The sequence below is a fragment of the Podarcis melisellensis genome (assembly GCF_964234715.1).
Source record: "Podarcis melisellensis genome assembly, chromosome: 8".
NCBI lineage: Eukaryota > Metazoa > Chordata > Lepidosauria > Squamata > Lacertidae > Podarcis > Podarcis melisellensis.
In genome coordinates, this window is record NC_138540.1 from 58,828,219 (window position 1) to 58,852,060 (window position 23,842).

At 48.2% G+C, this 23,842-nt stretch overlaps 2 protein-coding genes across 6 annotated transcripts in view; one reads left to right on the top strand and one right to left on the bottom strand.

Annotated features, from left to right (window-relative positions):
* Positions 1–7,252, bottom strand: part of HPCAL4 (hippocalcin like 4) — a 38,478-nt gene extending 31,226 nt beyond the window's left edge. Inside the window, exon 1 of the mRNA XM_081922900.1 lies at positions 7,112–7,252. The gene's annotated coding sequence lies outside the window, so the exon portion shown is untranslated. The remainder of the gene's footprint in view (positions 1–7,111) is intronic.
* LOC309376481 (CYFIP-related Rac1 interactor A-like) lies at positions 1,903–23,599 on the top strand. 5 transcript variants are annotated; one of them, XM_081922883.1, is made up of 13 exons: positions 1,904–2,283; positions 10,042–10,126; positions 13,361–13,441; positions 15,964–16,043; positions 18,100–18,221; positions 18,570–18,675; positions 19,130–19,266; positions 19,563–19,640; positions 20,559–20,675; positions 20,906–20,985; positions 21,569–21,695; positions 22,237–22,307; positions 23,281–23,599. In XM_081922883.1, exons 4-13 carry the CDS (start codon positions 15,971–15,973, stop codon positions 23,342–23,344), a joined length of 975 nt encoding a protein of 324 aa, XP_081779009.1. In that variant the 5' UTR covers positions 1,904–2,283; positions 10,042–10,126; positions 13,361–13,441; positions 15,964–15,970; the 3' UTR covers positions 23,345–23,599. The 5 variants fall into 5 exon arrangements, with proteins under 5 accessions (XP_081779012.1, XP_081779009.1, XP_081779010.1 ...); XM_081922885.1 differs by lacking the exon at positions 1,904–2,283 and adding an exon at positions 3,000–3,187; XM_081922886.1 differs by lacking the exon at positions 15,964–16,043 and having other exon boundaries at positions 1,903–2,283.
* Positions 23,600–23,842: the final 243 nt, after the last annotated feature.

Below are 23,842 nucleotides of genomic sequence, written 5' to 3' on the forward strand. Positions count from 1 at the left end.
TTGGGAATGGGGCCAAGACGCTTCCCTTTCCCTCTCTGGGCGACAGCAGGCAGCTTTTGTGCCCCAGATTTCCGCGCCCCTCCCTCCTCGTGGCATTTGCAACCCAAATGGATGAGCCAGCAAAACTCCAGCCTCTGCAGATCACCCAGCCTCCTCCTGCTGCTGCCTTCATTCCAAGCGGATGCCCACCACGAGCTGAGCATCTCTAACCGCCTTCAGAGACAGCTGTTGTCATCATCACCAGGGTGTGTCCAGAGGGCTGTTGCTCTAGAGTGCACAGCTGGAAGCCTGGCGGGAGGGAATGCATGCAAGCAATTTAGAAATAGGAGAAAAATGTGGGAGAAGAAAGTAATCTTCTTTCCTCACTTGCATTAAACCAGAGCTCAGGATCACCCACTGACACTTAACCACCACCAGGTTCACTGGGCCGGACCTACCATTAAGCAGAGTAATACAGCTGCCTCAGGCGGCAGAAGTTGTAGGGCAGCAGTGCCAGGGGGATGCTGAGGTGTGCCTTGCCTACACTACCTTAAATTAACCTTCTGTTCACCCACCTCCTGCTGTGGTGGATGCTGCCCCATCAACAGTGTTGAAATAAGAGCTAACTGGCAATCCAGTCGGTTTCTGTACTTAGATGGGGAGGGAGCATAATCCTGTCTTTTGCTGCAGGCAGCAAAAAGTTTGTGACTGGCTCTGAAGGTTCTAGTCAGGAAACAGAAGTTATGGAATTTGCTGCCACAGAATGAAGGAATGTTAACAAAGGCGTCTTGCAACAGCCTTTACCTAACCTCCAGGTGCTTTGGAGTACAGCTCTCATCAGTCCCAGTCGGCGTGGCTTATGGGAGTTGCAGTCCAGAACACCTGGAAGGCACCAGGTTGTGCATGGCAATCTGCGGCCTCTGCCACTACAGATGAGACAAGGTCAAGGATCTTTGACATTGTCTGTTCAATTGTTCAGTGACATAAGGGAGTGGGGAGGTCACATGGATCTGTTTAAAAATTGTGCCAACAATAATTTGTCTTTTTGACAAGGAATTCAGAGCTCGTGAATTCCTACTGGTGCTACCCATGGCAGGTGGCAGTGGCATGTGAAGACACTTCTGGACAAGTTTTAATATGTTTAATAGTTACTTTCTGAAGATGTGAATCCAGGCCCATCATTGGCTGAGATGGATCTCATAATTATGCCTTTTGTTGGGTCACCTGCAAGGTTTTAATTAAGTTGCTTTTTATTGACTTGTGCTTGATTTTGCTTCATTTCTCACCTCATTTGCTATTTCATGTCCATCTGCACAGGCTCTGGTGGTTTTAAGAAGGGAATTAGACACTCATTAAAAATATAAGCTCTGGGACCTAAATGGACCCTCTTTGGTCAGAAACAACTGAGCTGCGGCTCTTCTCAAAAATACAAGTAATTAATGAGACATAGGGCTCATCCAGACTTCCTTTTGTGCCACACTTTCCATGCACAGGTCCACACTTTAAAGCTCTGGGTCTGAGCAATTTTATTATTTTGACCTGGTGTTTTCCCTGGGAAAACCTGCTCTTTAGTGCTGAATAGGAAAAAATGACAATCTACAGAAGACTGGATTCAGCAGTAGAACATGGGTTTTACTTGGGGAAAGCATTGGGACAAAAAATAAAACTGGACATGGAGCTTTAAATCCCAGAGCTGTGCCTAGAAAAACTCAACAACTTGGGCTGCCCCACCCCCAACAAAAATCCTGGCTACACCCCAAGTGAAACACTGACAACAGGCCACAGATCCCCCTTTAACCAAGATTCTGATTTGGGGTTGTTATGCGTACAGCTCCTGTCTGGGACAGGAGGGACAGGCTGGATGACCTCTTGGGTGCCTTCCAATTCTCCATATCCTGAACCCAGGCTTCCCTTGCCTGGCTCTTGAGACTGAGAGAGCGAGAGAGGAAAAGAGGGCCTGGCACAGCAAGGCAAGGGTTAATCTGCCCTGGCTTCCTTGCACTGCAGACGTCACAGATGTTTTAGAAGGAGGGGAGGGGGCCGAGTAGTGGTCTATGGTGGTCTTTGTGATGCATTTTATACTGATAGCAGCAGCTGCACCAGCAAAGCTCCCTTCGTTGGATTGACACACACAGGGAGGGCAGCGCTCCTTCTGCAATCTCTCTCTCTCTCTCTCTCTGCAAAGGGGCTACTCTACCCAGGCACAAGAAAGGATCTGCAGAAGATTGGGAGAAATATTATTGCATCCTCCCCAGCGTGTCTTTCTGAGATCTCTGGCTTTGCCTTGTCGTCCTCGGCAGAAAGGTGGGTGTCTCTTCCATTGGCAAGTGGGGAGGAGGAGGGGTGCGAGGACGGAATCAGACGAACTGAAATAGAGATTTTAATTATTTTTTTTGCAAGAACAAAAGATGCATATGAGCACCTGGTATTTCCAGAGCAGTCCAAAACAGGATTTCTCATGAATCTTCCTGGCTGGCGGCCGGGGCACCCTTTCTACACAGTGACAGGGAGGGTGGGGGGAAAAACTGCTGAGTTGGGTGGGGGTCAGGGTCTCCCCAGTAGATTTTCTGAGCTCTCTTTATGCAGGTCGCCACCTGCTCGCCCACTGGCTTTCTATGCTGAAAACCTGGGCACCATCTCGCTCTAGGGTTGCACAGCCTCAGCGCTCTGTTCCCGACCCACACCCTGTTTACTGTTGCCGTCGGGCGCTGAGCAAAGGCGCTCTGGTCCCCTTCCGTGTCCCATGTGCAGGCAGGGACGGCGCTGGGGTAGCCGCTGCCTTTGGAAGCAAGAGCACGCTCCCCATTTTGTGCCGCGCAAGGCCAGGGTCTCGGTCTCTCTCTGATCTGTGAAATGGGTGGAGCGCAGGGAGATGTGCTGTGCCTGTGCCCCTCTCCTGCAAGGCGGCACTCATCGCTGCTTCATCCTTAGCCCCCTGCGGAATTTTCTTTTCCCCCTCCCTGCCTGCAGTCTCAGGAAATGAGATGCCAGCGGCAGCGACAGCACATGGCTCTCTCTGCCTCTTGGGGGGGGGGGATTAAAAAATAGCTGGGTCTGCTCAGTGAGATTCTTTTGTGTGTGTTGGCCAAGGAAGGGTATAGCTCCTGGTTGCTGGAGCGCAATGGGCTTTTGTCCAGAAGTTCTGCCCATAAATCGGTACCCAGGTGGTCCAAGGTGCTGGTTACCTTGCAAGTGATGCTGCTGACCGGTGAGTGTGTATGGGCAAGGGTGACTATTGCAACCAAGGGATGGACTTATCAGTGTGTGTCAGCATCTAAATTCACCTGTACAGCTCTGTCTTCCTCCCACTGACATTGGTCCAGACAGAGGTCAAAGGCTCCTGGGATACTGAGCAGATAGATACAGAGAGTCTATTGTCTATTCTGTAATAATGAATGAAGATTCAGGTTTGGTCTCCCTTGTCAAATTGCACCCCCCCCCCAGCACTCTTTACTAGTTCCTAGAAGGGAGACTTCCTCTGAAGTGTGGGGGATAGGCAAGCTGCCTCCATACCCTTAGAAGCATTGAGCTGTCCCTTGTTGGAGGCCGGAGGCTGGACCAGGTGGTTGCTAAGGTCGTTTGGATGCTCATGTTCATATGTGCAAAGAGCTTTCCAGGTGCATCTCCCTCACAGCTGGATGAAGGCTACAGGCAACTGCCCCTAGGAATAGGTTGTAGCCACTCAATAATTGTTGGATGTCTGGGGTGGATTCTGTTTGGGAGGATAATTATAGATGCTGCAGTGAAATCTACACTAAGGGAGCTTCTCTTGGGAGAACTCATTAAGGAAAAAAGGGGGGGAAACAGATCTGCTCAAAATCCAAGGCCTGCCTGGGGTTGATTTAGGTCACTCATTGATGGAACTTGAATGAGTGTGTTCCTTCCACAGCCAGCTTTGTGTCTCCTTTCTCACAACCTCTTGAAGGCTGTGAGTGGTCTCCTCGGTAGTTTCCCCCTCTTCCATTCTTTGTCTGGAAATAAGAGCAGAATCACAGACTCTGGTCTCCTTCATGCATTCGCTTGATATGGTGAGAAGAACAAGGTGCATGATTCAGGCTTGGCTACGTGAGATCTGGGGCACTAGGCGCTTTCCCAGACAAGAAGCAAAATGGCCCCAACAGCATATGCAAAGGATTTTGATGCCCCAATGAGCAAAACCTGATTGCACATCTTGGACCAGAGGAAGCATTTGCTCCTAGATGGGGATGAAGAGGCAGTAGCAAAGGCTGGTCAACGACACATTGGAGGAAAGTGCCAGGCTTTGCTTGGTGGGCCTGGAGTTGGAGCCTTTGCCTCCTGGTATCAAACAAGGTGGAACTCAAGATTCTGAATGAAGGGCTGATTTAATAGAAAAAGAGGAAGCTGCCTTAAACCGGGTCCAATCTAGCTTAGTACTGTCCATATTGACTGGCAGTGGATCTCCAGGGTTTGAGGATCCAAGCCACTAATGCCATTTCCCCTCTTCCCAGAGCCAGGTCCCTCCTTCACTCTCAAAACCAGTCTTTCTCCAAAGCTGGTTCCCTTCCAAACAATTCAGAGTCCAAATCCATGCATGGTTAATGATTAGGGATGATGGGAATTGTAGCATCTGGAGGGCACCATCTTGGCTGCTGCCTATGGCACAGGTCAGTCTTCTTCCCCCATCCTGGTGCCCTCCAAATGTTTTGCTGCCCCAATGGGCAAAGGAACGCAGCCAGCACAGCTGCAGAGGGCACCAGGTGCAGGAAGGTGGCGGCTGCAAAGTGTAGGCTTGCCTGATTTGGCTGCAGAGCACGGTGACAGTGAACTGGGAAGGTCTCAGACTGTGAGCAGTCAGTTTGCTCCTCCAACCCACCCCCTTCCCAAACCACTTCGGTGTGAACCTGCAGAATTTATTTGCCTCTGGGATGAAACACTCCCTTCCTCCCTGGCAGAGCAGGAAAGGAGAAGCAGAGGGGCGACAAGGCAATGCAAGCCATTCTCCCATCTCAGCGCTGGTTGCCAGAGGCAAGGTGTGAGTCTGTGTGTGTAAAACAGACCAAAAAAAACCTGGGTGGCATAAGACCTATGATGTGGTGTGCTTCCAGACAAGGGTTTGTTGTGGGATGTCTGCTCCTCATGCATTCCACCTGACACCATCAGATCAAAATGCCAGCCTGTATCCCCCACCCCATTTAATCCACAATCACCCTTTTGAAGGGAAATCTGATAAGTTTTTTTAAAACCAAAACCATAACCTGTTTCCAGTCACTCATCTGCGATATTTGAACAACCAGTTTACAATATTGTCCCCATCTAGAAGCCCCTGCAGAGACCATGAATTGTGTTCCTCTACCCAACTCTCAGGACAGACTGCTTCCTCCAGAATTTACCTTCCTGGATTTGGTTCTCCTCTCCCAAAGGCTGACTCCTGCATCTCCTCACCCCTTGCAAAGCCCAGATGGTATTTGGCAAAGTCTAGAGAAGGTGGACATAGCGCAGAGTAAAACCAGAAGCAGGGCAAGATCTAGAGCAAGGTAGCAGGTTCCAGGCAGCTGGTCAGAACTGGGTAGTGCAGGTGAAGGGAGACATCCCAAGCAGCACAGAAGGAGACTTCACAAAATCCCCATAGATGGTGCCCAGCAAAGGAAGCCACCAAGCATTTACAGGCACAGCAAACTGGCACAGAAGCATGAATTATGGTGGCAATGTAGGAATCTGATGAACAGGTGAGAGGCTGAGTCAGACCTGAAAGGTCACAGGTGCAGCTAGTAAGTCCTCCTTCTCACTAGGGAGGCTGTCAGGATATCCCTTTCCAAATTCTAGTGAATTCAAGGGGTCACAATAACTTCCACGTTGTCATTCCTGACTCAAAATGGAGCACAGGAAGCTGCCTTATACTGAGTCAGACCAATGCTCCATGTAGTTCAGTAGTGTCTACACTCTCCAAATTGTCAGGCAGGGTTCTCTCCTAGCCCTACCTGGACATGCCACTGAGGACTGAACCTGGGACCTTCTGCATGCAAAGCAGATGCTTTACCACTGAGCCATGTCTCTCCCTGATCAAAGCAATTATCAAAGGCATCCCCATTGGAGAGATCTGGGACCAAGTCACAACACCAGCATGCTGCTCCTGGCTCTGTTTCCGCTTTTCAGATGACAAGAGTGCTCTGAGCATGTGCAAAATGTCTCATCCCTTGGCTTGCTCACATGCACTGGAACTGAGGGCTAGGAAGCAGCATAAGCCCCAGCACCTCTCTCGGAGTACCTTTTACTTCCCTCTCACGTCCAGCTCCCACTCACACCATTTTCTCATGAGCAAGGTTGCCAGTGGGCTCATTTTGCACCATGGAAGCATTTCGGAAGCCCCCCCCCCCACCTCCTAAAAGTTGGCATAATTAGGAGCACAGAACCATTAACATTTGAGCATGCATAATGCGGGTCTGTGTAGCTCCCTTCCATTTTGTACTGATGCAGGAAATTGAAAAACCAAAGAAAATTTCTATTTTGAAAGCCCTCCTTGTGCCCTTCAGAAGGGGGACCACAAAGGACTCACCAGAGCATGTCTGGCCTTATGGCACGTTTAAAGACACTCTCCCCCCTCACAAGCCCCTGAAGTCAGTTAAATCACTGTAAAACAATGCAAATAAACTGACCATTAGTTTACTGTGCAACTTTCACAAGAGACACTGCTTGTGCAGAAGGGAGGGGGAACGAAAGGCAGGCCAAGCCACCAGTCTCAGTGACTGCACCCTGCAGCAGAGGCAGTTTAGGATAGATCTTACGGCACGTCTAGGGCTAAGTTCACACGGCAGCTTAAAGCTGTGTGTCCTAGGTGTGCATGCCTTTTTGCATTGTCCACAAGATGTCATCCTTACCCAAGTAGTAGCCTGCATTTCCTCCACCCACTTATTCCACACTCTCTGGGCTCACCCACACTTCTCTGGGAAAACCTGATAATTAGCACTGAACTGGAGCAAATGTCGCTTAGGTTTTCTCCTGATTTAGTACTAAAGAGCAGGTTTTCCAGGGCAAAGCAGCAGGGGAATGGCAAAACTGCTCAGAGCCATGCCTAGAAAGCATGTGACAAATGGAACACCACTCGGACCCGTGGACAAGCCCTCTCTTTTTTAAAATTACAAAGAATTGTGAAGAACCTGCAGCCAGGGCTTACCTCCTCATCTACTGGTCTTTCTTACAAGTTTGCTGCTAGGTGCTGAAACTGCAGGGGACACACCTTCAGGAAATGGGAGGCTGAAGAAGACCAGCAGGCTTGCAGAGAAAAAGGAAGTTGCTCACGTTGCTAATGAATTTCCCAGACTCAGGGAAATGAGAAGAACTGGGAACTTATAAGTAGCAATAGCAGTGGATTGGCCCTCAGTTGTCACCTGATTCCCTGGCCCAGGAGGATTCTGGGACGTTGTGCATAGCCCCCACTGGAGCTACCTCTGGTTCCTTCCTCCAACCCATGGAGCCAGTGCCTGACCTGGTTCAAGCCTCACAGCTCCTGATACTGGTTGCATAGAAGAATGTTACAAAAATGTATTGGAAGAACCCTGGCACTACCCTGGGCCTAGCTGTCCCCCCCCCCAAATCAATGAGGGTGGTTTTAAAAAGAAAAGAAGAATTTAATCTGATATTTGCTGTGAGCCACTGACTTCTATGGATGTAGCCCTGGCAGTAACCTTCATCAATGCTATATTACACCAGCAAGAGGTCTGGAGTAGAATGTGAAAAGAGAAAGAAATGATCAGGAGGGGACAGCATTGTCTGTGAGCCTAGAAATAAAGCAGTTTGAAAAATGAGACCTGCCTCTGCTCAGTTACTGAAACATGGTGTCAGAAGCAACCAACCCTTGCCACCACCATTTTCTGCAAAAGCTGAAGAAAAGCTCAGGAAAGGCCAGGAAGGACTTAGCTAACTTTCAGCCAGGCTGCAGATAAAGTTCAAGGGTAGAGGTTCATGAAGCAAGTGCTCTGCGGTATGAAACAGACGGTGGAAGCCTTTTTGAACCAGGCAAAATGGGTTTTTGCAGTCAAGGACCTTCAGATGCTGTGAACAGGTCCATCCTGTCTGTGCACACATTGGCACATTCCCATGCATCATCTGGGGATCCTCCAAGGTGGGCCTTGTAGGGACTGCCTTGGAGCAGCTGCTCAGTCTGAGTAGGTCAAGTAGCAGCAAAGAGCTCTTGAGAAGACTAATCAGGAGAGAGATTTAGACGCCATTCTGCACACTGCAGGGGGGGGCGTTGCACAGAGCAGAAGACAAGCTGCTGTACCACAAAGTTGGGTGGCCAGGTGCGTAGGACAGCTCTCTTTTGATACACTTGCCCAGTATCCTTAATTGACCTCTGAAATCCTAGTGGTTTGAAAAGGTTTCTGAATTGTCTCTCTGTGTGTGTTTGCATAAATATTTGTACAGTATATGTGTGTGTAATTTTCTAAAGCTCTGTTTTGCTCTGTTAAATTGCTGGGACCCCAGCAAGGTGGCTGGGTTTGTTGCTGGTGATGTTAGCAGCAGCAGTAGCTGTACACATTATCAGGAGAACGAGCAGAAGAACTGTTTGGTGGTCAGAGCTTAACCTCCCATTCAAGCCATGATCTTGCAGGTGGGGAGCTTGATAAAACTCTGCCTCTTCCTCCAGAACTTCCCAAAGAGAAAGAGAGAGGGCAGGTCTTCAAGTCGGTTGCAGAGTGCGTCTCTCCTGCCCTCTCCACAGCTGCTCCCATAGGAGAAGGCTACTGAATCTGGGAAGGGGAGGCTCAGGAATCTCAAAGTTATTTAGAGGAGAAATAGACATGGAAAAGAAAGAGGAAACGGCTGTGCAGTGGTGCTAACCTGGTAAAGCAAACACAGACCCCAGCCTGGATTGGGCCAGAGTTTACAGCAAGTGGCTTCTTCAAGCATTCACTGTTCGCTACATGTTGTGCCCATGTTGTGCTTCCAGAGGCTGAACAGTTGTATGGAAAGTTGCAGCTTGAGTCCACAGTGAACAGTTCCAATGACCTGTTCACGACAGGTGAGGAAAATGTTGCCAGCCAGAAGCAAAGGGGGGTGGGAAGCAGTAGACTGAGGGTGATAATGCACTGAAGTTTGACAGGGGGGGTGAATTTCACAGCAATTTCCCTGCTAGTTGTTCACATCAACATGGCTTCAATTTGTTTTTGTTTGTGTACACACCAGGGCAAAGCGGGGGGGGGGGGAGCAGTGGGCAGGGATATATTTACCCTATACAAAGTTGTTGGTAAGAGACAAATCAGGATCAGCTTAAGGGCTCTGATCAGTGTGAAGGTAGTTTGAGAAACAGGGCACCAAACAGGAGTCTATTCTAATATTGGATACATATGCATTTTGGATATTGTTGTGCGAATGTGGATTAAAACTCTGCTCAGCCTTCCTCTCCCCTTGTCCTGTTTTACCTCTAGACATGTGGATATAGACAACAGTGCCTTTCTGAATGCATAAAGACCCCTGCTTAGCTAGAGCTGGCTTCAAAACATCAGAGATTAGGGGACTGCTACTGCTGGGAAGGAAATGCCTTTTAGCCTGCTGGAATGGCCAGTGCAGGCCCTTAGGAACAGATAAAAAGACAAGGCCTCGGCCCTTTATATCAAGCCCCTGTGTACCTGCCATTCATCCCAATGGGGCATGTGATGTGGGGGACCTCCTCATGGACTGTGTCCAAATAGTAAACTGATAGGTCGTGAGGGATGAACCACCGTGGCAGAATAACTCCAGGAATGGAAGAAGTACTTCATGCTTCTACTGAATAATGCTTGCCTTGGCCCATGTGGCAATGTGAGGGAATAAAATGACTGTTCTGTGGTCAAAGAGCCACACTGTGGCCTTTGGTCATCACCCTCTCCATTCCTTCTTGTGCGATGCACTTGATGAAGTGAATACTTTCTCTCTCTATCTCTGGCACGCATGCATGGGGTTCAGTTTTCACAATTCCAGGTTTCAACCAAGGACACAGCTTCATTTCAGGCACCTTCGATCAGCAATTTGAAGGCGAATTGCTTAGCTCATGAGAATGGTCTAAATCTGGAAGCCTAACGGTGCGTTTTCTCTCCCCCCGCTCCCTTCTCTCTCATGCTGCAGGATTCTCCCAGTTAATGAAGTGTTTTATGAACCCTACAGAAGCCTGCTTCTTGCTGTAGAGGTTACCGAAGCATCACAAACTGAGGTAAAAAATACAGCCCCCTTTGCTGCTTGTGTGATGCAGGGACCTATCCAGTCTTAGAGTTCAGAAGGCGCTGGGCGAGGCCTAGAAAAACAAGTGTAAAGGCAGGTCTTCCTCTAAACATGTAGGAGAACAAGGTGGCAGAATCCTGAAGGAACTGAGTGCATTGGGCCACATCAGATGGAACATAATTTTTTTTTAATAAAAAAAATACTCTTGTGTAAAGAACTTGCAATCAAAACATGAGAGTTTGAGGGTGCAAATAAGTATTTCTAAAATGCAACAACTCCCCTCCCCCACCTGCATTTTGAAATTTGCAATCTGAAATTATGACCATCCATTCTGCCACATCAGAACTTATTTATTATTTATTTGCAATGTTTACAGACCGCCTTTCACCACAGATTGTCACAAAGCGGTTTACGCAAAAATCAATAAAACACTTCCTCGTATATCAGTTTAACACAAACCAAAATCACAGATAAAAACATAACTTGAATAAATGAACAAATACATTTGAATAATGTACAATTATTTAAATACCTGCTGAAATATAAAGGTCCTCAAGATGTGTTTGATTGAAGTCCAGTAAAGAAGGGGTCTGTCAGATCTCAACTAGTGGGGAGTTCCACAGAATCAGGCCCACAATATGGACTGCCTGGCCCTTAGGAGACACAAGCCATGCATATCTGAGCCACAAGTGGTGCTAAGTTCTTCTTTAATGCTAGGGGCTGCCTCCCCTGCTCACTCCACTTGCCAACTCCACCTGCCCCTTTGCCAACAGACCTTTCCCCACACTTGACCCCCTCTCGCTTTACACCTCACCCATGCCCTTGCCTGTGCCCTCTCACAGCTCACTCTGCACACACCCTCCCCCCCACCCAAGCTCACCCCAGGCCCCACCACCTTTTAAAGGAGAGTGAAGTGCTTCACAGAGCAGCTTGCTAAACTGCTGTGTGAAGTGTTTCCTGTCCTCCATTAAACCTTGCTGCAGGCCCATTGGTTGGTGTGGCTGTCTATTGGCAAGCCACGCAAACTCCAGAGCATGACAACACTTTACATTTCTATGTATATAGACAGATAAAGCAAGGATACTCACCTTGTAGGCCCCAAACAAGTGGCTTTTTATCCACAAGCTGGCTAACACAGGAAAATGAAAGTAACCACAAGAAGAAACTGAAGGATTGAATCTTAGCACCAACCCATAATAACTGGAGACAATATTTAACTCTGTAATTACCAATTACTACATTGGGTTGCTAGCAGTGATTCCCTCAAAGACCTCCATGATCAGGGAAAGTTATAACTCTTTTAAGTGTCATGGGCCCAAGTTGTTAAGGGTCTTGTAAATTAACACCATAACCTTTAACTTGGTCTGGTAGCATATGGGCAACCAGTGCAAGCTTTTAAGCATCAGAGTATGTGCTGGCAATAGTCTGTCTCCACCAACAGTCTAGCTGCAGCATTTTTCACCAGCCGGAGCTTCCAGACAAGGCCCAAGGGCAGCCCCACATTGAGTGTATTGCAGTCATCAAGTCTTTACTGCTTCATTCACTGTATGGTTAGGTCAGGCTTACAAAGCATTCATTGGTGCACAGTAGCAAGGAAGCAGAGAGCAGAGAGCCAATCAGGAGGACAGGTCATTGACCAAGAGGCTCACTGTTTATCCCAAGTACAACAGACCCTTCTCCCAGTCCCAGGCCTGTCTTGATCGATGACTGCCAGGCTCAACTCACAAAAAAGTCACAAGGAACTGAAAAGAGTCACTGCTGTTAATGATGCCAAGAAAGGCTTCACATCACCCTGTACAGTGTCAGGGATAGACCTTGTTGGGCACTTGTCAAGGCCCACACACTTGCAGGTAGAGCCATTGCAACTCTCTGGAGACTCCTAGCCCTGCTGCAACTCCTCTTTGCTGTCACCTGCCTCCTCTGAGCATGCAAGCAGCAGCAGCAGCACCCTCAGCGCTGCCATGTGCTTTCCCTCTGGATGATTGTATGGATTGGGCCTGGAAAGAGAGGACAAAGTGAGCAGGCAGACATGCTATGGAGGAGAGGGCCCACTGAAAGTGCCTTACCTGAAACCTAGAGCTGCCCCAGTAGAGAGCTTTAGGAGAGCAATTGGGCTAGTGGGTGGCTACTGCCAGGATCAGATTATGGTCTCTCCTTGGTAACGAGTGCCCATTCATACCCTAGTCAAGGGGTGGGGAAATCTGTAGCCCACCATATGTTGTTGGATTTCAACTCCCATCAGCCCCAGCCAGCATGGCCAATGGCCAGGGATGATGGGAGTCGTAGTCCAGCAAAGATGTCTATGGCCACAGGCTCCCCAGCCCTGCTGTAGGCATTGCATGGTGGAACTGAAGCTGCTGAGGTACGGTTGTTCTGCTGCTAAGCTGGGAGGAAGGGGAAGTCCAGTGGAGGCTGATGGCTCTGGAAGCACGCAGAAAGCTCTCACAGGAAGTCTGAGGTGCAGCACAGCACACTCTGCTTCCCTCTGGGAGTCCAAAATAGAAAATATAGAAGTGGTTGTGGGATTTCCACACAGACAAGGCTGCAATGAGATATACAGACAGAGCTGAGCTGCCTGCAGAAGCAGCAGTGACACGTGCCCTCTTCACTCACTCAAGCCCTTCAGAGAGGACCTGTTTGAGGACAGAGTGCTCTCTCTGAAGCAGGTAAGCTGGGAGGTCCTGCTTTCCCAAGGGTGCTGTGGGCGGGATGGTTTAGGAAGGAGAAAGGTGGTGGTGAGAAGCATTGAGGAGGAGGAGGGTCTACACTGGGCCAAAAAGGGGCTATGGACAGGGACCCTATTGGAAAAGGGGCTCTCAGTAAACACCTTTAACTCAAACACCCATTTCTGAATTTTGTACCATACATCTATGGCGAAAGTGGTGCTGCTGCCAACCACCTTAGAACAGGCCATGTGACCCAATTGTGGGCTCCGACCCCTCAACTGAAGACCAGTGTTTCTGAGTAGGGGAAGCCAGTGTGGTGCCCTCCAGAAGTTCCCGCACTCCCAGTTCCCACCCTCACTGACCATTGGCAATGGGGGCTGCTGGGAGTTGGAGTTCCACACCTGGAAGGTACCACATGAGCTGCTCCTTCTCCTCTAGAGGAACTCTGTGCTCAGAGGGGCTATCTTGCAGCCTTTCTCTTCCTCTCTCTCTCAATCTCTCTTTCTTTCTCTCTACCTCGGTTGTTTTCTTCCATCTTCTGTTCTGTTTCTCCCGCTCAGGTCTGCTGGCCATGGGCAACCTGATAAAGGTATTGGGCAAAGATTTAGAAAACTGTCCTCATTTTTTCCTGGATTTTGAAAGTAAGTCCCATGTGCAAAGGAGGGACGGGGGTGGTGTCTGTGATTACTGGCAGAAGGAGTTGCTGTTCTCCACAAATTTTGGGGGGTCACACTTTACTATATAAATATTTGAGGTGGTGCCAATATACTTTTTTAAAAAAAGAAGACAACTTTGTTGGGAAGCAGCAGGCAGTGACAACCAGACACTGTAACAGACTGGGCATAACTACACTACAGATTTGCAATTTAGCTGCCATGGCTACTCCCAGAGAATCCTGGAAACTGCTCCCCCCCAAGCTGTCTTAGCTGAACTGCAAAGTGAATGGAGTGGAAGCTGGTTTGAGGGAAGATGCATCAAACCACAGTCTTTCACAGGAAACTTCAGAATAGATACGGATTGTGACTAACATCATGTGTACACATCTTCAAACACCAGCAGTGGGAGCGCACTAGGGCCAGAGTAGACAGTTATGTGTACACAGCCTAAGAAGAACTTTAACCTTGCAAAAATGGGACTTAGGAAGGGAATATTAATACATTATTATTATTATTATTATTATTATTATTATTATTATTATTTGCATAGAAAGTTAAGTTCCACTTTTCCTGTTGAAAGCAATAGGATGAATATTAGTTGTGACCAGCCGGTCCAACATCCAACATGCCCTGGTGTTCCCAGTCAGGTGTGGTAACTAAAGTGTGAGCTGAGAACTGGGCAGTCCCTCCTTCAAATTGTGTTCACCGCACTCAGACCACTATTTATTGGCATTGGAATGTCCATCTGTAATATGTGGATATTAATTTATCTGAAAGAGACAGTTAAAGGATTACTGTGAAAGTGTATCTGAATCACTCTTGAGTACTTAAAAGGACTATATTAAGTTTTATTGTTTCCAAGAGGAGTTGGAAAGAAATATCTTTCTCTGTCTGAGGACCAATTTCCACAACTTTTCAAACATGTGCCAAGTGTTTTACAGTTGACTGTCTTCACAATATTTCTTTCTTCAAAAGAAATTCATAGACTGACTAATAATAATAAAAATCTTTAAGTGGTACAGTGGTACCTCAGGTTAAGTACTTAATTCGTTCCGGAGGTCCGTACTTAACCTGAAACTGTTCTTAACCTGAAGCACCGCTTTAGCTAATGGGGCCTCCTGCTGCTGCCATGCCACCGGAGCCCGATTTCTGTTCTTATCCTGAAGCAAAGTTCTTAACCTGAAGCACTATTTCTGAGTTAGTGGAGTGTGTAACATGAAGCGTATGTAACCTGAAGCGTATGTAACCCGAGGTACCACTGTATACATAAAATAATATAAAATAATTATCAATAACACAGAAACAAAATCAGCAGCATTTTAAAAACAATACACCTGCAAGGAATGCCAGGGTTTGATAGACTTGTCCAAAACTACTCAAGGAACTTCATAGCCAAGGAGAGATTTGGGCCTTGAACTCATGGGTCTAAACCCCAAACTCCAGGGTCAGTGACATCTTGGACTCATCAAAGAGGGAAAAGAAAAGGCAGCCTCTCATCTGGGCAGCAGCAAACCATTTCGTGCCAGCTGTTCTTATGCCCTTTCTGTGCTCCCAACCTGGTGCCCTCCAGATGTTTTGGACTACAACTCCCATTGGCCCCAGCAGCATATCTGTATGATACTGGGGCTGATGAGAATTGGAGTCCATCTGGAGAACACCAGCTTGGGGAAAGCTGTTGCAGGGCATTGTCTGTTGTTCCCTTTCCAAAGAGGTAAGGACTGATTCACAAAGGCCCTGCAGCATTTCTGGCCTGTTGCTATGGCCACCAAGGCTATTGGGTCCTGCTAAGCAAACATGACCAACACTTGTGCCAATGTGTGGGCTGAACGAAGGCCTGATGGCTAAATGGAGTCCTTATGTGGGCAAAAGCTTTGGCTGCCATCATAAATTCAACCTTTGGTGAGACTCTCCCAAACTTGCCGGCCATAGGTCCTGTTGAACAACCAAGCTCCCCTTAGCCCCCAAATCTCGTTGGAGAACAGTGACTCTTGTCCTCCTCTGTTCCTTATCATTGGTCTTCCTCCCCCTCAGTCAATGCACATCTCCATTCAGGGGCAGGAAGAGGTGGGGTGGGCCTCTCTATACTCAAACGTGGACCACCAACAGTTGTTTATTTTCTTCCCCTCTCGTCTAGCCTTCGCCAGCCTGGTTCTCTTCAGGTGTTTTGGGCTACTACTCCATTGGGCTGATGGGAGTTGTAGTCCAGTACACCAGGAAAGAACCAGGCTGGCAGAGACTGGTCCAATTAACTGAGAACTGACTAAAACATATCTCTGAATGCTACAAAGTTTGTGGGCATGTTCACCTCATCACCAAGCACTTGCAGCCAAATAAGCCGTAATGTCTGGTTAGTGGTCCTATTTGAATGTAGAAATTGTTTGCGAAATGACTCTTCCTGCCACCCAGAAAGGGGCACCTTTCCCAGTGACATTCTCCCACAGACCTCTCCTTCCTTCCCCACCTCACTACCCATCATGCTTTTCTCCCTCTTGTCTCTTCTCTTGCAGGTAGCACATGGGGAACCTTCTTAAAGTGTTGACTTATAACGAGCTTGACCAAGGCCCTAATTTTTTCCTTGACTTTGAACGTGAGAAGGGATTTTTTATTTTTTTGCCTTTGTTTTCATTCATGACTTTCTTTCATTGATTTAATTCATGATTAAAATTGATTTATTTCGGTTTGTGTGGAGGTGTAGAGGCAAGGGCTTGTATCCTCAGGGCAGTTTCTTGTGGATTCAGTGCTGCTCAGGCATACAAGTGGGGTTTTTTGCAGCATCCACACAATGTTGACCTCACCAAAATGCCATCCCATATCCCTATCCAGATTTACCACTTCCACAAGTTATATACTTACCAGATTTCCCATGGAAATGGTAAAAAAACAAAACAAAAATTCCATATTAATATGGGAATAATATGGGACCGTATTTTGGTGAGGTAGGTGCTATGTGGATGCTGCAACAACATTACTGAATAAGCAGCACCGAGTCAGCAATAAACTGCAATGTGGAATTCCCCAAGAAGCTTCAGGGTGAGATCTAGAGAGGCAGAAGAGGGAGTCAGCAACCAGACAAGATAATGGCTGCTGGGCTGTGCACAGCAGAAATATGCTTCTGTTGCAGGTGCAATGCCTTCTTTCTGGCAAGATGATAATTATATAGCAGTGGGAAAGGGCAGTAGCCAATCACACTGAGAGCAAAGGAGGTGGGGCAAGGGAAGAGATTGGTGGACCTTCTCAGAACCCTGGATAGTGGACAGTTCTTTTCTGAAGAGAAGGGTGATGGGCCAGAAAGTAAGGCTTCTCCTCCAGCAGAGCTCTCAGAAGCTCCCACATTTGGAGACGTCCTACAGGCAGCAGTCTGCATCTCCTCCAGAGTGACAGCCTGACTGCAGTCACATTTCCAGGATTTGTTAGAGTTCTGCTAGCATCTCAGTGAAGAGGCACTTAGCAGCCCTGCAGTGTCCAGACAGCACTGCCAAACGATTAACTTTCGGGGTTCGAATGGCACATTGCCACACCTCCTCACAAGCAGACACCAGTCTGGACCTGGACTGCTGTAGGTGGGCTCTGTGTGCCTGACCCCCTCTCCCTTCTCAAGCTCCCATAGGGTGTGCATGAGACCTGCTGGGCCCTAGGACTGCTGAAGGTATGCCATCTGGGGAGAGAGGCATGGAAGATGAGTTAGCGCTAGATAAGGCAGACAGGCAGGCCAACAGTCCTGGAGCCCTGCTTTGGGGAGGAGAGTGGGGGGCAGCTCACTGCCTAGGATGCCATTGGTTTAGTGCCTCCTAGTGTTTTGTTTTTTATACTTTGTGGTTTCTTTTTGGTCCTCCTGTATATTTATTTTCTAATATTTTCCCAGTACAGCTAAGGGCCAAAGGTCTGTGGCAGCCCTCCCCAGCTTGTCGCCCTCAATATATTTTGGACTACAGTTCCCATCAGCACCAGCCAGCATGGTTGTATGAGTCAGGGTTCATCCATATTTACGTTTGTCCTGTGGCAAGGAAGCACATGTCTGGGAGGTTTTCTGCTTTTCCCATGCTTTCTAGGCACACGTCCAAGTGGTTTACAGTTTGCTTGGCCGCTTTCTTTGGGGAAACCCACTCTTTAACCACTGAATCAGAGCAAACGTCAATCCGTGGAAAACCCAGTTGACATTTGTGGATGAGCCCTCACTGAGGCTCATGGGAGCTGTAGTCCAAAATGTCTGGAGGGCTACAGACAGTAAGGGTGGTCTGTGGGCTTCCCAGAGAAAAACATGCAAGAGAGGGGCTCTGTCGCAGCTCACAGGCCGGGCCATGGCTTCCCAGTGCTCTTTGGGGGCAGCCCAAGACCTCATCCCCTCCCCAGGCGGTTGCACAACGTGACCTGGGTACACCCGACAAGCCTTGCCCATGATGCCAAGGGGTTTGGGGGGAGGCAGAACTCTCTGGTTGCAAATGGCTACTCGCCTGGTCCCCCTGACATTCCTTGGGTTGCCCCCCCAACCCCTGACCAGGCCGAGGGAGCTCTTGGACCCCCTCATTCCAAGCAAGCCATCCCAATGTCCCTCCCTCCCTTCCCCCTGGGGCTGGGCTGAAAAAGTGTCCTGCAGCACCAGTGTCCTGACCTCTCCCTTTCTCTCTGGGTGGGGTTCACTGCAGATGCACAGCCCACAGAAGCCGAGACAGCTGTGTGGAACCAGGTGAACGCTGTCCTAGAGGAGGCGCAGACCATTCTGGCGGAACTGCAGTCCTACACCGGAGCTGGGCAAGAGATCAGAGAGGTACTAGGAAGAGCCTGCTGGATCAGGCCAGTGGCCCACCCAGTCCAGCATCCTGGTCTCACAGTGGCCAACCAGATTAGTCAGTGGGAAACCAGCAAGCAAACAAGAGTGCTCTCCCCTCTTGTGGCTTTCAGCAACTAGCATTGCTGCCTCGGACTGTGGAGGGCAGAGCATAACCGTCATGGTATGACTTGAGCCCTTCCCAAAGCTGACCCCCACATTCCAGAGCTAGGAGCAATGCTAGCAAGTGGTCTGGATTTTTTCCCCTCTCCCCACAATGATTTTTGTACTTTTGCAAAGCTAACATTTCAGGAAGAAAACTCAGCATCTTGTGTTACTTTATCACAGGCCATCCAAAACCCCAGTGACTTGCAGCTCCAAGAAAAGGCATGGAACGCCGTGTGTCCCCTTGTGGCAAAGCTGAAGCGTTTTTATGAGTTTTCCCTTAGACTTGGTAAGTGCCCTCTCCCATCTCAGCAAGACGGGGCGTTCTCTCATTTTCTCATCTTCAGTCCAGTTCGACCCATTTCCACATTAGTTTGCCAACCTCTTTTTTTTTTTACATAAGGAAACAGTGCCATATGAAAATGTTTTTCTTCCAAATATGCCAGTCTGGGTACATGACTTTGTTTAGCAGATACATTTTTAAGAGGCAATTTGTCCCTAATACAATGCATTTCTTTATGGTGATTTCAGGAAAATACTTGCTTCTGCATGCCCTTCTCATTACTATAAACGTTTTTGGTGTGAATTTTCGAAGGAGAAGCTGTGCTTTGGTTCCAGAAGCAGAGCTTTGGCAGATTCACATTAAAATGTAAATTGCACTAATCCTGCAAGCTGTGCAGGGATTGGCCGGGTGAGGGGGCTGCTGCCTAACTTAACCATCTCCCTCCTCCTGTCATTCCCAGAGAATGCCTTGCGGAGCTTGCTGGAAGCTCTCACCAGCCCACCTTACGCCCCGACTCAGCACCTGGAGAGGGAACAGGCTCTCGCCAAACAGTTTGCAGAAATCTTACACTTCACCCTCAGTTTTGACGAGCTCAAGGTAAGTGTGGGAGGAGTGGCCACCAACAGTGGTTGGTCCAGCGGCAGCAGGGAATGTGATCTGAGCATAATAACATGTAAAAACCTCCCACAGGGGCTTCTGACTCTTGCTCCTGTGGAACAATATTAGGCACTTTGCACAGCACCCACTCTGGATGGTTGGCACAGGTGCAGATGTAGCCTGCAAAACACACACACACACCATCACCATCCCTTTCACTCCCATATGTGGAGAAAAACCTTCTGCTTTATCTTCTCCATCACCCCTGAATGAAGTCTCCCTTCTCTGTCTCCCAGATGACCAACCCTGCCATCCAGAATGATTTTAGCTACTATAGAAGAACCATCAGTCGAAACCGGATCAACAACCTGCAGGTAAGGAACGGTTCCTTCCTTTGTCTGGGAGGCAGACTAAAAACCCAGGCTGGGCAAAATGAATGGAAATTCTAATGGCAACGGAATGGTGGGAACTCGAAGCTGCCATGCAAGTGGAAATGTGCAGAGATGCCAGAGCAAACAGAGTATGTTCACTTGAGAGCCAGGGCTCATCCGCACTTCCTCTTGACCCATATTTTGATTGCCTTGTGTACTGATTAATTCCCTCAGGTTCAAGAGCGTTTCTTGTTCTTCCATGGCTGTACCTTGCAAAAATCCAAACTTACCTGCTGAACTGAAGCTCAATTAAGCAAAATCACTCTTTGGATTTTCTGCATATCCGATTCAGCAGGCAAGATCGGATTTTCGCAAGACACAGTGAGAAAAGCTCTCGGATCTGGGAGAATTAATCAGCACACAACACAATCAAATTAGGGGTCAAGCAAAAAGTGTGGATGAGCTCTGTCAAGAAAAAGAATAATGGAAAGCCAAGTGGGAGGGGGAATGGAACGGAATGACTGGAAAAGGAGAGAGACATAGATATAAAAAGAGGAAAATGAACTATCTTGTCTGGATAGGTGGTTTCCTGTTTCACACTGAGAAGTTATTTTTACGGTAAATGTCCCCAGGGATGGAAATTAGAGCTGTCCATAGAAATAAACATAGAAATTCAACATTTTAAGGTAGCTGGGGTTGGGCAACATGGTGCCCATCCTCTACCACCAAGACACACACACACAAAAGTAACAACAGAAACAACCTAGTAAGGACTGAGCATGCCCAATGGGCATGGAATGTTGGCTGGTTTTGGTGGGGAGGCGATGAAAAACTGATGGAGTAGAGTGACTGGGACCTTAAACAGAAGCCCTCCATGCCCTCCATGTTTTGCTGCAACTGATCTCCATTCCTGCCCTGCAGTTAGACGCTGAGAGTGAGGTGAACAACGAAATGGCCAACCGGATGTCCCTCTTCTACGCAGAGGCCACCCCGATGCTGAAGACTCTCAGCAATGCCACGACCAAATTTGTTTCAGAGGTGAGTGATGCCTCCCATGGCACAGAGAAGACAGAGGCAAGAGTTGCCAAGACCACCTTAAAATGACAGCCTGCTGCAAAGTCCAGGCTTGCTTCGTTGTTCATGCAAGGTTAACACTGCACACTGGCTGGTGGGTTGATGGGCAGAATCCACCCCAAGGAATCAGCTTGCTCTCTCCCTGGGGAGGAAGAGCAGGGGGTAATCAGCATGCAAACTGGGTCTCCTTTCAGAACAAAACTCTTCCCATTGAGGACACGACTGACTGTTTGAGCACCATGGCCTGTGTCTGCCGGGTGATGCTGGAAACGCCGTGAGTACAATGCCCTAAATGATTATAGGCCCCAAAGGCTGAGCAAAGTGGCCTTCAGGGTTGCACACATACAGCAGAGTCTAAAAAACCACACAACTGACAATTGCAATTAAAACCCGACTAAACTGAGACCCCATGTTAAAAATATGGGGTTACTCAGAAACTACGGTGGCCGCCGGGACATTTATTATTATCATTATTATCAAATGAATGTGCAAAAATGTAAACAAAGAGTCACCAAGGGCCACCGTACAATGGGATTGGTCAGCCTTCTACATGCCGCAAAGCATGTTGGTGCTTTGGTTCCCTCTAGGGAGGGAATTCCACATCAGAGGGGCAACCACTGCAAAGGCCTTGTTCCTGGTCACCAGCATTTTGACCTCTGGACCAGGCGTCTGTAGCAAGCCCCCACCCACTAGATGACTTTAAGGGACCCATACCAGAAATCACATCTTTTTAGAGTCTTTAGGCTGTGTTTAGCAGTTCCATGGTATGAGCTCCCCAGGAAGCTGGGAAGGAAATGTGGGGCATGGCAGCTGGTCTAAGGAGGCTTGTTCATGAACCTCTTTCTTGTTTGCAACAGGGAATATCGGAGCCGCTTCACCAACACCGAAACTCTCCTTTTCTGCATGCGGGTGATGGTGGGGGTCATCATTCTTTATGACCATGTCCATCCTGTGGGGGCTTTCGCCAAGACCTCCAAAATTGACGTGAGTGACATTTCCCTCTTCATATAGAAACATCAGAGAAACTCAAGGAGCTGACAAGCCAGCCTTTGATGACCTTGACCTTCTTGATGTTTTGGACTACAACTCAGCAGCCTCAGAATAATATAGCCTTAACGACTGCGGCTGATAGGTGTTATAGTGCAAAACCCCTGGAGGGCTCCAGGTAGGGGAAGGCTGGAGCCTCCAGTGTTTTTAGTGACAATTGATCCTCAATTAGCTTTTAAAGGGAAGGAGGAGCAAAGATCCATAGGAGCAACCAGGCATCAGAAGAACCACGCTGGGTGGGACTTTCCATTCCAGTTTAAATGCGGGGATTTCCCCCTCTCTTGCTGCACCTCCCATATCCACCCTATTTTGCCTTTCTCAAATCTCGTGAATCTGCTCACAGACAAAGGAACTGTTGTCAATATAAGTGGGTGCACTTTTCTGTGGGAAAATGATCTCGACACTTTTCCAACATTTTCCCTCTTTGAAATTTGACTAAGAAGGGTTTTTTTTTCTTTTTCTTTTTTAATGCCGGTAGATGAAAGGATGTATCAAGGTCTTGAAAGACCAGCCTTCCAACAGCACAGAAGGCCTTCTGAATGCACTGAGGTAAGGCAGCCCAAGAGGCACCTTTGAGGACATGGGCTTTGGCAGCCAGAAAAGGTCTGCTGCAACTCTCAGAAAAGAGCTGCAAGCGCATGCACACATGCACACACACACACCTATCTTGCACAAGCACCAGGATTGTACTGGGATGACTTTGGCAGCCTAGGCATGTGCTGGAGTTGAAGATAGATAGCGTGGAAGATTTTCAGAAACTGAAATTGGTTTTGTAGACATGAGCAGTTCTTATTGAAGGAGTGCTGTGGCAGGAACTGGAGAAGTTGACTGTTACTAAATGACCATTGACCTGGCTTCACAGAAGGAACTCCCTCGTGCATTGCCCTCACATCACAATTATCCTGTGGGGCAGACCATTATTCCCATTTTACAGCTGGGGAGCTGAGGCCAGCAGCCCTTCCAGTGTGCATCGCACAGGAGGGGCTGGCCCGAGTCCTGGATTCCAAACTAGCTCCTGCCCACCAGCCGGTGCTTTGGTATCAAGGGAGCTGCAGTTTCTCAGCACTCAGACCACTGTATGCTGTTCAGGGACACTGCATCTTCCCCATCCCCAACAACTGGCACTTTAATTGCTTTGGCCAGCATCACAGAAACCTACCTTTTAGTCCAGGCATGGGCAGCCTTTGGCCATCCAGATGTTGCTGGACTACAGCTACCATCAACCCTGACTATTGGCTATGTTGGCTGGGCCTGATGGGAGTTGATGTCCAACAACACCTGGGGGTTAAGCTATTGGCTACACCTGGGAATTCATGTTCCTACCCTCTACTCACCGGCAAACTCCCCCCTATATCCATGCTTCCTTTCTGCCAAACTAGTCCCTACTAAGAAATCCCACATTTTTACCTTTGATCAGGGGCTTAGACAGGCATTGCACCTGTTCCCACAGCGGCCAGCACAATTGGCTCCTTTTCTCTACAACTGGTGTGCCCTTTCTCACTGCCTCCTTTCTTCTTCCTAGGTACACCACCCGGCACCTCAATGATGACACCACATCCAAGCAGATCCGGGCCTTGCTGCAATGAGCACCCCCTGCAGTCGAGGGGTGGGTGGCATTCACCAGAGACCCAAGAAGGGGATTTCTCCATGGAACCTTCAGCAGAAATTTTAATGTTGACATATTGCTATAAATAACCATTGGCCATCATATTCGTCATTTTGTAAAAGAAGAAGAAGAAGAAGAAGAAGAAGAAGAAGAAGAAGAAGAAGAAGAAGAAGAAGAAGAAGAAGAAAGAAGGGGGGAGATTTTAAATAAATATATATATATATATATATATATATATATATATATATATATGCGCACACACATACATACACACACACATATATATAAAATTATGAGAGATAATCCTTCCAGCTCAGTGCCAATCTGCCCCATCTCCCAAGACACTCCATGTTCAACTCTGGCAGAAGTGCAGCTTTGCCAGAGAAGCGCCATGTTGCGAAGGCCGTTCCTCTTCACCGTTCCAGTCCCAGTCCCACCCATGTTGATGTGACATGTCTAGTTCTCAGCCCTCAAAGGC